The 12,511-nt window shown below is 47.3% G+C and overlaps 1 protein-coding gene across 10 annotated transcripts in view; it reads left to right on the plus strand.

Moving 5' to 3' along the window:
• cep112 (centrosomal protein 112) overlaps positions 1–12,511 on the plus strand; it is an 804,780-nt gene that overhangs the window by 351,557 nt on the left and 440,712 nt on the right. For all 10 annotated transcript variants that reach the window (XR_011936273.1, XM_072483741.1, XM_072483748.1 and 7 more), the window contains one exon: positions 2,706–2,785. Coding sequence is in view for 9 of the 10 variants with exons in the window: in XM_072483741.1 (XP_072339842.1) it covers positions 2,706–2,785 (80 nt within the window). In the remaining variant the exon portion in view is untranslated. The remainder of the gene's footprint in view (positions 1–2,705; positions 2,786–12,511) is intronic.

Here is a 12,511-nt window from a genome sequence, read left to right on the forward strand (position 1 = left end):
TTTTGGAAGCAGGAAAATTGGGTGGGATTCTCCGACCCCCCGCCGGGCTGGAGAATCGCTGGGGGACGGCGTGCATCACGCCCCGACGCCGGTTTTTCGACGGGAGCGGGAATCATGTTGCGCCGGTTGGGGGCCGTTGGCAGTGCCCCCCCCCAGCGATTCTCCGCTCCGAGATGGGCCGAGTGGCCGCCCGTTTTCGGCCAGTCCCGCCGGCGTAAATCAAACAAGGTCCTTACCAGGGGGACCTGGCTCTGCGGGTGGCCTGCGGAGTCCTCGGGGGGGCACGGGGGGATCTGGCCCCGGGGGGTGGCCCCACGGTGTCCTGGCCTGCGATCGGGCCCCACCGATCTGCGGGTGGGCCTGTGCCGTGGGGGCACTCTTCCCCACCGCGCCGGCCACTGTAATGGTCCGCCATGGACGGTGTGGAGCAGAACCCCCCTGCGCATGCGCTGGGATCACGCCAGAACACGCTGGCGCTCCCACGCATGCGCCAACTCGCACCGGCCAGCAGAGGCCCTTCGGCACTGGTTGGCATGGCGCCAACCCCGGCTGGCGCGGCGCCAATCCCACCGGCGCTGGCCTAGACCCTGAAGGTGCAGCCGATTCCGCACCTTCCGGGCGGCCCGACACCGGAGTGGTTCACGCCACTCCTCGGCGCCGGTACGGCCCGCCCCGCCGGATAGCGGAGGATCCTGGCCATTGTTCTTTTCTGTAGATTGGAACATCTTAAATTAGCCAGCTGCAGTTAACTCTGGTTGCTCTTTATGTGCGGCATTAAATGGAAACATTCAGTGAAACTAAATGGGATGGCATCCTTAACTGCTGTAAGCCACCAATTGCGGATGGTGCAACTTAAATAATTTTATATGAGAACAGCACACCTGCTTTATGCCGATGACCTGATGCTTTCCACCCCAATAAAGCTGTAACAGACTGGCAACAATGCACAAGATGTAGGCACCAGCAATTAGCACAGCTGCAAGGATCCCTTTTATGCCTCAGGGACTCAGAAATGATGGCCAGTGTTTTCTCTGAGGTGTTTGATGGAAATGCCACAAGGCATGGGAGGACCTCTAATTTTCACAAATGTAATAAACAAAATTCAATAAAAGGGAGATGAAAGAAAGGCTTTATGATTTGTGTTTTTGAAATATTAGTGCTGTGTTAGCTATACATATAAGCCACCGATTAACATTGTAGTGGTGTTTGTAATAACAGAAGCACTATAACTTGAAATACTTCTTTTGTAACTGTCAGTTCAGCAGGAAACAAATATAAAACCAAGTGATTTACAATTAATTTATTTCACGGGATGGATTTCCTTTCCTTTTATTGACTTGGATATCCAACCTTCCTTCCTTGAGAGGGAGCTTTTTTGGGGGGGGGGGGGGTGCAGGGGTACCGAGTACCACCCTATTTTGTGTTCCGATCTCTCGCCACAATGGGGAGGGAGTTCCGTTGAGCAGAGCTCCCCACTGTACAAAACATGGCTATGTGCAGCCTCGGCCACGCTTTACCCATTCAGGACCCTTATTCAACGCGGGGTTATTCAACGCGAGTCACGTTGAATAACCTATGTGTTCCTTGGCACTGCGAGTGTCGGACAACATGCAGCTAAACACGCTCGCTATGGGACTTTGTTCCCTTTTGGGAGACTCATGCCCATTGACTACTGTGCCTGAAGCCTTCTGGGCAAGTGAAATCTGCCCATGATAAATAAAACCTTTGCTTTTTTTTCTCCGCCTACTTTTCTTTCCCCATGATCTTCACATTAAAGAAACAAAAGTTTTAATTATGACATAAACAGTCAATAGGCAGGTACGTTGATTAACATGAGAGAATAAATGAAAGGAGAGAGATCACTTTTGTACTTTTCCAAACCCCAGGAATATAATGCTACTGAGGCAGGAGGTATAAGCTAGTATGACATTAATCGTGAAACCCGTACAAATTATCTAATGGCTGTTTCCTCACTAAAGTATCAACAGGTTGCATTTGGACGTTTAAATGTGGATCCCCATCTCACAGTGGTTAGCACTGCTGCCTCATGGCAGTGGAGTTTGCACATTCTCCCCATGTCTGCGTGGGTCTCACCCCCATAACCCAGAGATGTGCAGGGTAGGTGGATTGGCCCTGCTAAATTGCCCCTTAATTGGGCAAAAGATGATTTGGGTACTCTAAATTTATTTTTCAAGTCATTGTGTACCCTACCTTCGCCTTGAGGGAAATATGCTTATTTGGAACTGTTCGGGTGGCACTTGTGGAATATTTATGGATATCCAGGCATCCATCCTTAAAAATGATGCTATGACAAAGATGCAGGCAGAAAACGTGTCTCCCTGCACAAACCCTCCCCCAAGTTAGGATTTCTCTTCCCTATCAGAGAGACTGAAAAGTTGTTTGAACCTAAATTGCTCCCAGTGCGATTGAATTGTGCCCCAAAGCATACAGAGTATCAAAGCTCCATTTGTTTTATTCAAGAACATCACCATGATTCAGCAGTGTGTCTACTGGCAGAGATTTATTTTATCCATCAAATTGTTGACTGTATTTACAATGTATTTGATATAGTCACTGCAATAAAAATTTATCCCTTGGTATCAAGTATTCTAAAATAATTGATATCGATTATATAACAATTGATGTTGTTCCTACTGTAAAATGCATCTAACAAATGAATAATTTATTTTTTTATTTTATTTGAGATTCACGTCTTGCAGACTGAGAGAGACCAGGAGAAAACCGATGTGGCGAAACAAATTCGGAAGTTGGAAGAAGTCGTTCGGTAAAGATGGCCTTTTTTGCTTTGCTTTGAAAATGGTTAATTTCATCTTTCAGGTTGACTGGGCTAGTAGAGCCTCTAACTATTGAAGCTGGTTAGTCTGGGTTTGAAGCCAATGCCAGACATTTGGGCATCTAACCGAGGTTGACGTTTTTGTACATTACTGCGTATTGGATGTATTGATGCGGTGCTTCCCAAACTTTTCCCAGAGTGACCCTATTTTAATGCCATGGACGTTGCGTGACCCCAGAGTAAAAATTTGAGAGTTGTTGAGCAGTGGGAGAGGGGAACAGAAGTTGAGCGTGTTGAAAAGGCAGGAGTTCCAAAAACTAACACCCACCTATCCACAGGTTTTTTTTGCAGCAGCAATCTGACCTCCAGGAGCAGCCCTTTAGGCCATGCCCACCAACAAAAAAACACAAGCATTTAAAGGGGCCTTGCAGCTGTCGCAAATCAGTTTGAGCTCCACAGCAGCCATTGCTGCTTCAGAGCTCATGGCCCCAAACGTTCATCTCATTGAGAAGTCCTGTATTAATGTAGTAAACTGATGCCACTTACAAATTCTGGTGATGTTAAAGATCTTGTGGTAGTAATTGTGGAAGAGCAGAAGTTCTTCCAGAGTCTGGACCAACATTCCTTCCAGTGCCAATATCTTAATTTAATCCATTATTATCACTTGTATGGGTGTGCTGTGTGTAATGGCTGCCACAGATACCCATCTTAAAACAATAATTGCATTCTAAAGGATCCATTACATTTGAAGTACTGAGCAACACCTGTGAGGAAGTGTGACACAGTGGGCACCATTCAACCAAATTTCAGAAGTGTAATTTTGGGCGAGTCTGGCAGGGTCCTGCTGACTTTTTGGGTGAGATCCAGACCGGTATTTCCCCATGCTTGGTCGTTTTTTGGGGCCTTGGGGAGTTTCTCCGTAGTCCAGCCCACATTTAGACCTTTTTTTTTTGCAGTGAGGAGCTGAATTTGCCAGCGAGACCAGCTCCTCCGAGATCGGGGCACCGTTATAAGGGTGCCCTGATCTCTAAGTGAGCTTGAGCGTCCCTATCCATGGGCAATGCCACTCCCTGTAGACATGGGCATTACCCCCCAAAATGAGGACACCTCGCTATGGAATCACTGAGGCCCCCCCCCCCCCCCCCCCCCCTCCTATGGCTCATTTAAATATGATCATCTGGATCATGCCAGGCGTAGCAAGTCGGGTGACTTGCGATCAGCCTGGTGCCTGGCGTGAAGGCTGATTTGAGCCTCTCCCAGGATTAATCCGGTGCGGACACAGTGACTGAATTGTGCCCAGTATTTAAATTCAATCTTTTTCCCCACAAGCACCATTTCATGATCAATTCTGAAAGCCCCTTGCCTCTCTGTAATAAAGACTGAAAATGCTGGAAATGCTCAGTAGGTTTGGCAGCATCTGGGAAGCAAGATATAGAGTAATGTTTCAGATCGATAAACTTTCATTAGAAAGGCCCTTGCCTGTCTATGTTATGTTTATTGTAGAAAACGCTTGGTGAGTGCCTATTTTCTTAGATGCAGCCAGTAGGATACCGTTGACTGGGGAAAGTCACAATTGGCATCCAGAAATGCTTAGATTAGTATGTCATCGCTCACTAGCATTCCTGCCCATTCACAGATTCTGAGGTTTTAGGTCAACTGCATTATTTAGGGACAATATTGATGATGAAAAATGTAGGCCGGGATTCTCTGATCCCGCGCAGGGTCGGAGAAGCACCGGGGGGGAGGGGGGGGGGGGGGTGCGACAGAATCATGGCACGCCGCTCCGGCGCCGGGCTGCCGATTCTCCAGAGAATCGGCGGCAATCGCACCCGCGGGGTCTCCGCCGCGCTGGTCGAGGAGGTTGAAAGTAGCCCCCCCCCGGCGATTCTCCGCGCCTCGACGGGCCAAGTGCCCGCCCGGTTCAGCCAAGTCCCGCCGGCGTGGGTGACGTATGGTCCTACCCGACAGGACCTCGGAGTTCTGGCTGCGGGGGCCGTCTTGGTGGGAGGGCGGGAGGATCTGACTCCGGGGGGGGGCGCTTCCACGGTGGCCAGTCCTGCGATGGGAGCCTACCGATCGCCGGGCGGGCTAATTCCGGGGTGGGGCCTATGTTCCTCTGCGCCGAGCCACTGTAGGGCTCCGCCATATTGCCCGGGGGCCGGTCGGGAGACTGCAACCCTCGCGCATACGTGGACCCGCGCCGGCCGTGGCACGCATGCGGGACCCGCTTTCGAGCACCGCAGCAGTGGACAGCACTCCGGCACCACACTAGCCCCTTAGGAACGGGTGAATGCCTGGGCCTGGAGGCCCGTTGATGCCGGCGTCGCTCGCGCCGGTTTCCAATTCCTGGAAAGAAGAAAAACTTTGCCTTATTGGAAACTATATTAGAATATATAGAGTAGAATATATAATAGTTTGGAAATAGGGATGTGTATAAATAGGCGGCACAGTAGCACAGTGGTTTGCACTGTTGCTTCACAGCTCCAGGGTCCCAGGTTCGATTTCTGGCTTGGGTCACTGTCTGTGCGGAGTCTGCACGTTCTTCCCGTGTCTGCATGGGTTTCCTCCGGGTGCTCTGGTTTCCTCCCACACGTCCCGAAAGATGTGCTGTTAGGTGAAATGGACATTCTGAATTCTCCCTCTGTGTACCCGAACAGGGGCCGGAGTGTGGCGACAGGGGGATTTTCTCAGTAACTTCATTGCAGCGTTAATGTAAGCCTACTTGTGACAATAATAAAGATGATTAAATAATCGAGTTAGTGAGGAAACGCCTACAAACATCCAAGTAAGAAAAAAAAATTTACCTTCATAACTCTGGTAATTTATTGGTAATTGTACAGTTTCATTTTTATTGGTCAGGTTTATTGGCAGTCATAAAGCTTATCAGGAGTTGTTGGGGTCATAAATTAACTAATTAAAATTTTAGTGCAGTAAATAAATAATTTGAGGCATGGCAGGGCTGCTCGCACCTGACTCTTAAGACACATCATGTACCATATGGGGTCTCCAGGGTGCTACCCGTGTCCTGGACAACTATATGTGCAGAAAGTGTCACCAAATGCAAAAACATGAGCGCCATATCTTGGAACTTGAGCACTTGTCACTGAGGTGCATTTGCAAAGATGAGAGCTACATAGATTTTTAAAATATTTTTTAAGAATTTAGAGTACCCAATTCTCTTTTCAATTAAGGGGCATTTTATTGTGGCCAATCCACCTACCCTGCAGATCTTTGGGTTGTGGGGGTGAAACCCACGCAAACACTGGGAGAATGTGCAAATTCCGCATGGACAGTGACCCAGGGCCGGGATTGAACCTAGCTCCTCGGTGATGTGAGGCTAACCACTGTGCCACCATGCTGCCCAGAGAGCTACATAGATAGCACATTACAGAAAGTGGTCACCCTACAGTTTAGGAAAGTGGAGGCAGAGGGGAACTGAGTTGCAGCCAGACAGAAAAGAAAGTCAAAACAGATACTGCAGGAGTACCCTAAGGATATCCCACTTTCTAACTGTGTTTTGGGCCAAGGTTTAGAAAATTCCAAAGTATATCATGGAGGTCACCTGACCTACAACTGTTTATCGATTTTGGTCACGATGGGCACAAGAGACTGCCTTTCAGGTGTTATTCAACAGAGGTCTCCGGCGTTTTTAATCAAAAAATAAGCTTCATTCTACAAATTTAGTTTACATTTTTATAAACACACAGTAAGCATTTTTATGAACTACAAACATAATAAATACCCCCCATAGCTACAGTAATCTATGTATAACCTTTATTGAATTCCCTTTACTGTTCCAATTTAATAACAAGATCCAAGTAGAAACCAGAAACCCCTTTTCAAAGGTGTGACCAAGCACACGGCACTCTTACTGTCTTTAAGATCTGATATGGATACTCTTGTTTCCTTTCCAAAACGGCAGGTTTGAATTCCTTCCAGAAAACAGTTATCTCTTTTAAGTTATCAAGTAATCTGGAAACAGCTTTTAAAATGCAGATAGAGAAACCCTTCTTTTTCAACCTGTGCTGTACAAACCTTTCAAACTCAAAGCGAAAGTAAAACCAACTCACAGAGCCACAGCCCAGCTCCACCCACACAATGACATCACTGAAGCCATTTGATAATACAAAACATTTCTTAAAGGGTCACTCACATGACAACAGGTATTCGGTTCAGTGTACCAATGGAGGGAGAAGGTTCCTCTGGAGAGAGCAGAGAGTCATGACCAGATAACCATGTGTGGCTCATCTGTGCAGAGAAGGAGGAGAAAAGACAGGAGAGCAATAGTGGTAAGGGATTCTATAGTTAGGGGAACAAACAGCTGCTTCTATTATCGCAGAAGTGATTCCACGATGGTATGTTGTCTCCATGGTGCAAGTACCATGGATACTCCCAAGAGAATTCTGATTGGGGAGGGTGCACAGCCAGAGATCGTGGTCCACATTGGTACCAACAATATAGGCAGAAAAAGGGATGAGGTCCTGCACGCTGACTTTAGGGCGTTTGGAAAGAGATTAAATGCGAGCAGGAGCTGAATGATAGTAATCTCTGGATTACTTCCATAGCCATCTGCTATTGAATATAGAAATAGAAGAATACACCAGTTAAATGTGTAGCTGGAGAGATGGTGCAAAAGGGAGGGTTTTGGATCTGTGAGGCATTGGGACCAGTTGGGAAGGTGGGATCTCTACAAGCCAGACAGTCTACACCTGAACAGGACTGGGGCAAATGTCCTTGTAGGGAGATGTGTTGGTGTTGGGAAGGGTTTAATCAAGATTGGAGGTGGAGGTGTACCTGAGGACAGATTCAGATTGCGCAAATTCACAGGGGGGAGAGGGAGACAGAAAATTAGCGAGTTACTCAAAGACAGGAGAAGCAAAGGTTAAAACGTGTCCAACACAGGAATCTGGCAGTGTTATAAGGTATATATTTAAATGCAAGGAATATAGCAAACAAGGTTGGTGAGCTGAGGGCACAGATGGACAGATGGAGGGTTTAAACTAGTATGGCAGGGGGGTGGGTACCGGAGCAATAGGTCAGAAGGTGAAAGCATTGAGGGAGAACTAGGGAATAGGGCCAGCATGGCTCTGAGGAAGAGCAGACAAGGAGATGTTGCTAAAAACAGCAGGTCTGGTGGCCTGAAGTGCATATGTTTTAATGCAAGAAATATTACGGGTAAGGCAGATGAACTTAGAGCTTGGATTAGTACTTGGAATTATGATGTTGTTGCCATTACAGAGACCTGGTTGAGGGAAGGACAGGATTGGCAGCTAAACGTTCCAGGATTTAGATGTTTCAGGTGGGATAGAGGGGGATGTAAAAGGGGTGGAGGAGTTGCGCTACTGGTTAGGGAGAATATCACCGCTGTACTACGGGAGGACACCTCAGAGGGCAGCGAGGCTATATGGATAAAGATCATGAATAAGAAGGGTGCAGTCACAATGTTGGGGGTTTACTACAGGCCTCCCAACAGCCAGCGGGAGATAGAGGAGCAGATAGGTAGACAGATTTTGGAAACGAGTAAAAACAACAGAGTTGTTGTGATGGAAGACTTCAACTTCCCCAATATTGACTGGGACTCACTTGGTGCTTGGGGCTTAGACGGGGCAGAGTTTGTAAGGAGCATCCAGGAGGGCTTCTTAAAACAATATGTAGACAGTCCAACTAGGGAAGGGGCTGTACTGGACCTGGTATTAGGGTATGAGCCCGGCCAGGTGGTAGATGTTTCAGTAGGGGAGCATTTCGGTAACAGTGACCACAATTCAGTAAGTTTTAAAGTGCTGCTGGACAAGGATAACAGTGGGCCTAGGATGAATGTGCTAAATTGTGGGAAGGCTAATTATAACAATATTAGGCGGGAACTGAAGAACCTAGATTGGGGGCGGATGTTTGAGGGTAAATCAACATCTGACATGTGGGAGGCTTTCAAGTGTCAGTTGAAAGGAATTCAGAACCGGCATGTTTCTGTGCGGAAGAAGGATAAATACGGCAATTTTCGGGAACCTTGGATAAGGAGAGATATTGTAGGCCTCGTCAAAAAGAAAAAGGAGGCATTTGTCAGGGCTAGAAGGCTGGGAACAGACGAAGCCTGTGTGGAATATGAGGAAAGTATGAAGGAACTTAAGCAAGGAGTCAGGAGGGCTAGAAGGGGTCTCGAAAGGTTATTGGCAAATAGGGTTAAGGAAAATCCCAAGGCTTTTTACACATAAAAAGCAAGAAGGTAGCCAGGGAAAGGGTTGGCCCACTGAAGGATAGGCAAGGGAATCTATGTGTGGAGCCAGAGGAAATGGGCCTTTGTTCCTTTGTTTAAGAAGGGTAGCAAGGATAATCCAGGGAACTACAGGCCGGTGAGCCTTACGTCATTGGTTGGGAAATTACTGGAGCGAATTCTTCGAGACAGGATCTACTCCCATTTGGAAGCAAATGGACGTATTAGTGAGAGTCAGCATGGTTTTGTGAAGGGGAGGTCGTGTCTCACTAACTTGATAGAGTTTTTCGAAGAGGTCACAAAGATGATTGATGCAGGTAGGGCAGTGGATGTTGTCTATATGGACTTCAGTAAGGCCTTTGACAAGGTCCCTCATGGTAGACTGGTACAAAAGGTGAAGTCACACGGGATCAGGGCTGAGCTGGCAAGGTGGATACAGAACTGGCTAGGCCATAGAAGGCAGAGAGTAGCAATGGAAGGGTGCTTTTCTAATTGGAGGGCTGTGATTAGTGGTGCTCAGCAGGGATCAGTGCTGGGACCTTTGCTGTTCGTAGTCTATATAAATGATTTGGAGGAAAATGTAACTGGTCTGATTAGTAAGATGGCAGACGACACAAAGGTTGGTAGAATTGCAAATAGCGATGAGGACTGTCAGAGGATACAGCAGGATTTAGATCATTTGGAGACTTGGGCGGAGAGATGGCAGATGGAGTTTAATCCGGACAAATGTGAGGTAATGCATTTTGGAAGGTCTAATGCACGTAGGGAATATACAGTGAATGGTAGAACCCTCAAGAGTATTGAAAGTCAAAGAGATCTAGGTGTACAGGTCCACAGGTCACTGAAAGGGGCAACACAGGTAGAGAAGGTAGTCAAGAAGGCATACGGCATGCTTGCCTTCATTGGCCAGGGCATTGAGTATAAGAATTGGCAAGTCATGTTGCAGCTGTATAGAACCTTAGTTAGGCCACACTTGAAGTATAGTGTTCAATTCTGGTCGCCACACTACCAGAAGGATGTGGAGGCTTTAGAGAGGGTGCAGAAGAGATTTACCAGAATGTTGCCTGGAATGGAGGGCATTAGCTATGAGGAGCGGTTGAATAAACTCGGTTTGTTCTCACTGGAACGAAGGAGGTTGAGGGGCGACCTGATAGAGGTCTACAGAATTATGAGGGGCATAGACAGAGTGGCTACTCAGAGACTTTTCCCCAGGGTAGAGGGGTCAATTACTAGGGGGCATAGGTTTAAGGTGCGAGGGGCAAAGTTTAGAGGAGATGTACGAGGCAAGTTTTTTACACAGAGGGTAGTGGGTGCCTGGAACTCGCTTCCAGAGGAGGTGGTGGAAGCAGGGACGATAGTGACATTTAAGGGGCATCTGGACAAACACATGAATAAGATGGGAATAGAGGGATATGGACCCAGAAAGTGTAGAAGATATTAGTTTAGTTCCCCCAGGGCCTGATGGGATCTACCCCAGAATACTGAAGGAGGCTGGAGAGGAAATTGCTGAGGCCTTGACAGAAATCTTTGGATCCTCGCTGTCTTCAGGGGATGTCCCGGAGGACTGGAGAATAGCCAATGTTGTTCCTCTGTTTAAGAAGGGTAGCAAGGATAATCCCGGGAACTACAGGCCGGTGAGCCTTACGTCATTGGTAGGGAAATTACTGGAGAGAATTCTTCGAGACAGGATCTACTCCCATTTGGAAGCAAATGGACGTATTAGTGAGAGGCAGCACGGTTTTGTGAAGGGGAGGTCGTGTCTCACTAACTTGATAGAGTTTTTCGAGGAGGTCACTAAGATGATTGATGCAGGTAGGGCAGTAGATGTTGTCTATATGGACTTCAGTAAGGCCTTTGACAAGGTCCCTCATGGTAGACTAGTACAAAAGGTGAAGTCACACGGGATCAGGGGTGAACTGGCAAGGTGGATACAGAACTGGCTAGGCCATAGAAGGCAGAGGGTAGCAATGGAGGGATGCTTTTCTAATTGGAGGGCTGTGACCAGTGGTGTTCCACAGGGATCAGTGCTGGGACCTTTGCTCTTTGTAGTATATATAAATGATTTGGAGGAAAATGTAACTGGTCTGATTAGTAAGTTTGCAGACGACACAAAGGTTGGTGGAATTGCGGATAGCGATGAGGACTGTCTGAGGATACAGCAGGATTTAGATTGTCTGGAGACTTGGGCGGAGAGATGGCAGATGGAGTTTAATCCGGACAAATGTGAGGTAATGCATTTTGGAAGGTCTAATGCAGGTAGGGAATATACAGTGAATGGTGGAACCCTCAAGAGTATTGAAAGTCAAAGAGATCTAGGAGTACAGGTCCACAGGTCATTGAAAGGGGCAACACAGGTGGAGAAGGTAGTCAAGAAGGCATACGGCATGCTTGCCTTCATTGGCCGGGGCATTGAGTATAAGAATTGGCAAGTCATGTTGCAGCTGTATAGAACCTTAGTTAGGCCACACTTGGAGTATAGTGTTCAATTCTGGTCGCCACACTACCAGAAGGATGTGGAGGCTTTAGAGAGGGTGCAGAAGAGATTTACCAGAATGTTGCCTGGTATGGAGGGCATAAGCTATGAGGAGCGATTGAATAAACTCGGTTTGTTCTCACTGGAACGAAGGAGGTTGAGGGGCGACCTGGTAGAGGTATACAAAATTATGAGGGGCATAGACAGAGTGGATAGTCAGAGGCTTTTCCCCAGGGTAGAGGGGTCAATTACTAGGGGGCATAGGTTTAAGGTGAGAGGGGCAAGGTTTAGAGTAGATGTACGAGGCAAGTTTTTTACGCAGAGGGTAGTGGGTGCCTGGAACTCACTACCGGAGGAGGTAGTGGAAGCAGGGACGATAGGGACATTCAAGGGGCATCTTGACAAATATATGAATAGGATGGGAATAGAAGGATACGGACCCAGGAAGTGTAGAAGATTGTAGTTTAGTCGGGCAGTATGGTCGGCACGGGCTTGGAGGGCCGAAGGGCCTGTTCCTGTGCTGTACATTTCTTTGTTCTTTGTAGACGGGCACCATTGACGGCACAGGCTTGGAGGGCCGAAGGGCCTGTTCCTGTGCTGTACTTTTCTTTGTTCTTTGTTTGTTCTTATGGGAGTTTGATTTTATTGCTATAACAGAAACTTGGGTTAAAGAGGGGCAAAATTGGCAGCTCAACATCCCAGGGTGTCAGGTGTTCAAACGGTATAGACAGGGAACTAAAAATTGTGGGTGTGTAGTGTTGCTCTTATTAGCCTTAGTTTTATTACCTCTGATTATGTCACCTTTGCTCACGAGTCGCCAGGCATCTTTCGGATACCGCCACGTGGTTCAAGCTCGAGTTATGATTAATAAGTCAGCACACCGCTTAGTAAGATTGAAATCAACGGTTATTTATTATGTACAGCAATAAATACTTACACAATAATCCTACTTTCTATATCACTACCTACCACTACTGGCCAATACTTAACTTTTGGGGATGGCCCACCAGGTCAGGGAAACAAATGGTTTATCGAA

This window comes from Scyliorhinus torazame, chromosome 18 (assembly GCF_047496885.1).
Source record: "Scyliorhinus torazame isolate Kashiwa2021f chromosome 18, sScyTor2.1, whole genome shotgun sequence".
Taxonomy (NCBI): domain Eukaryota; kingdom Metazoa; phylum Chordata; class Chondrichthyes; order Carcharhiniformes; family Scyliorhinidae; genus Scyliorhinus; species Scyliorhinus torazame.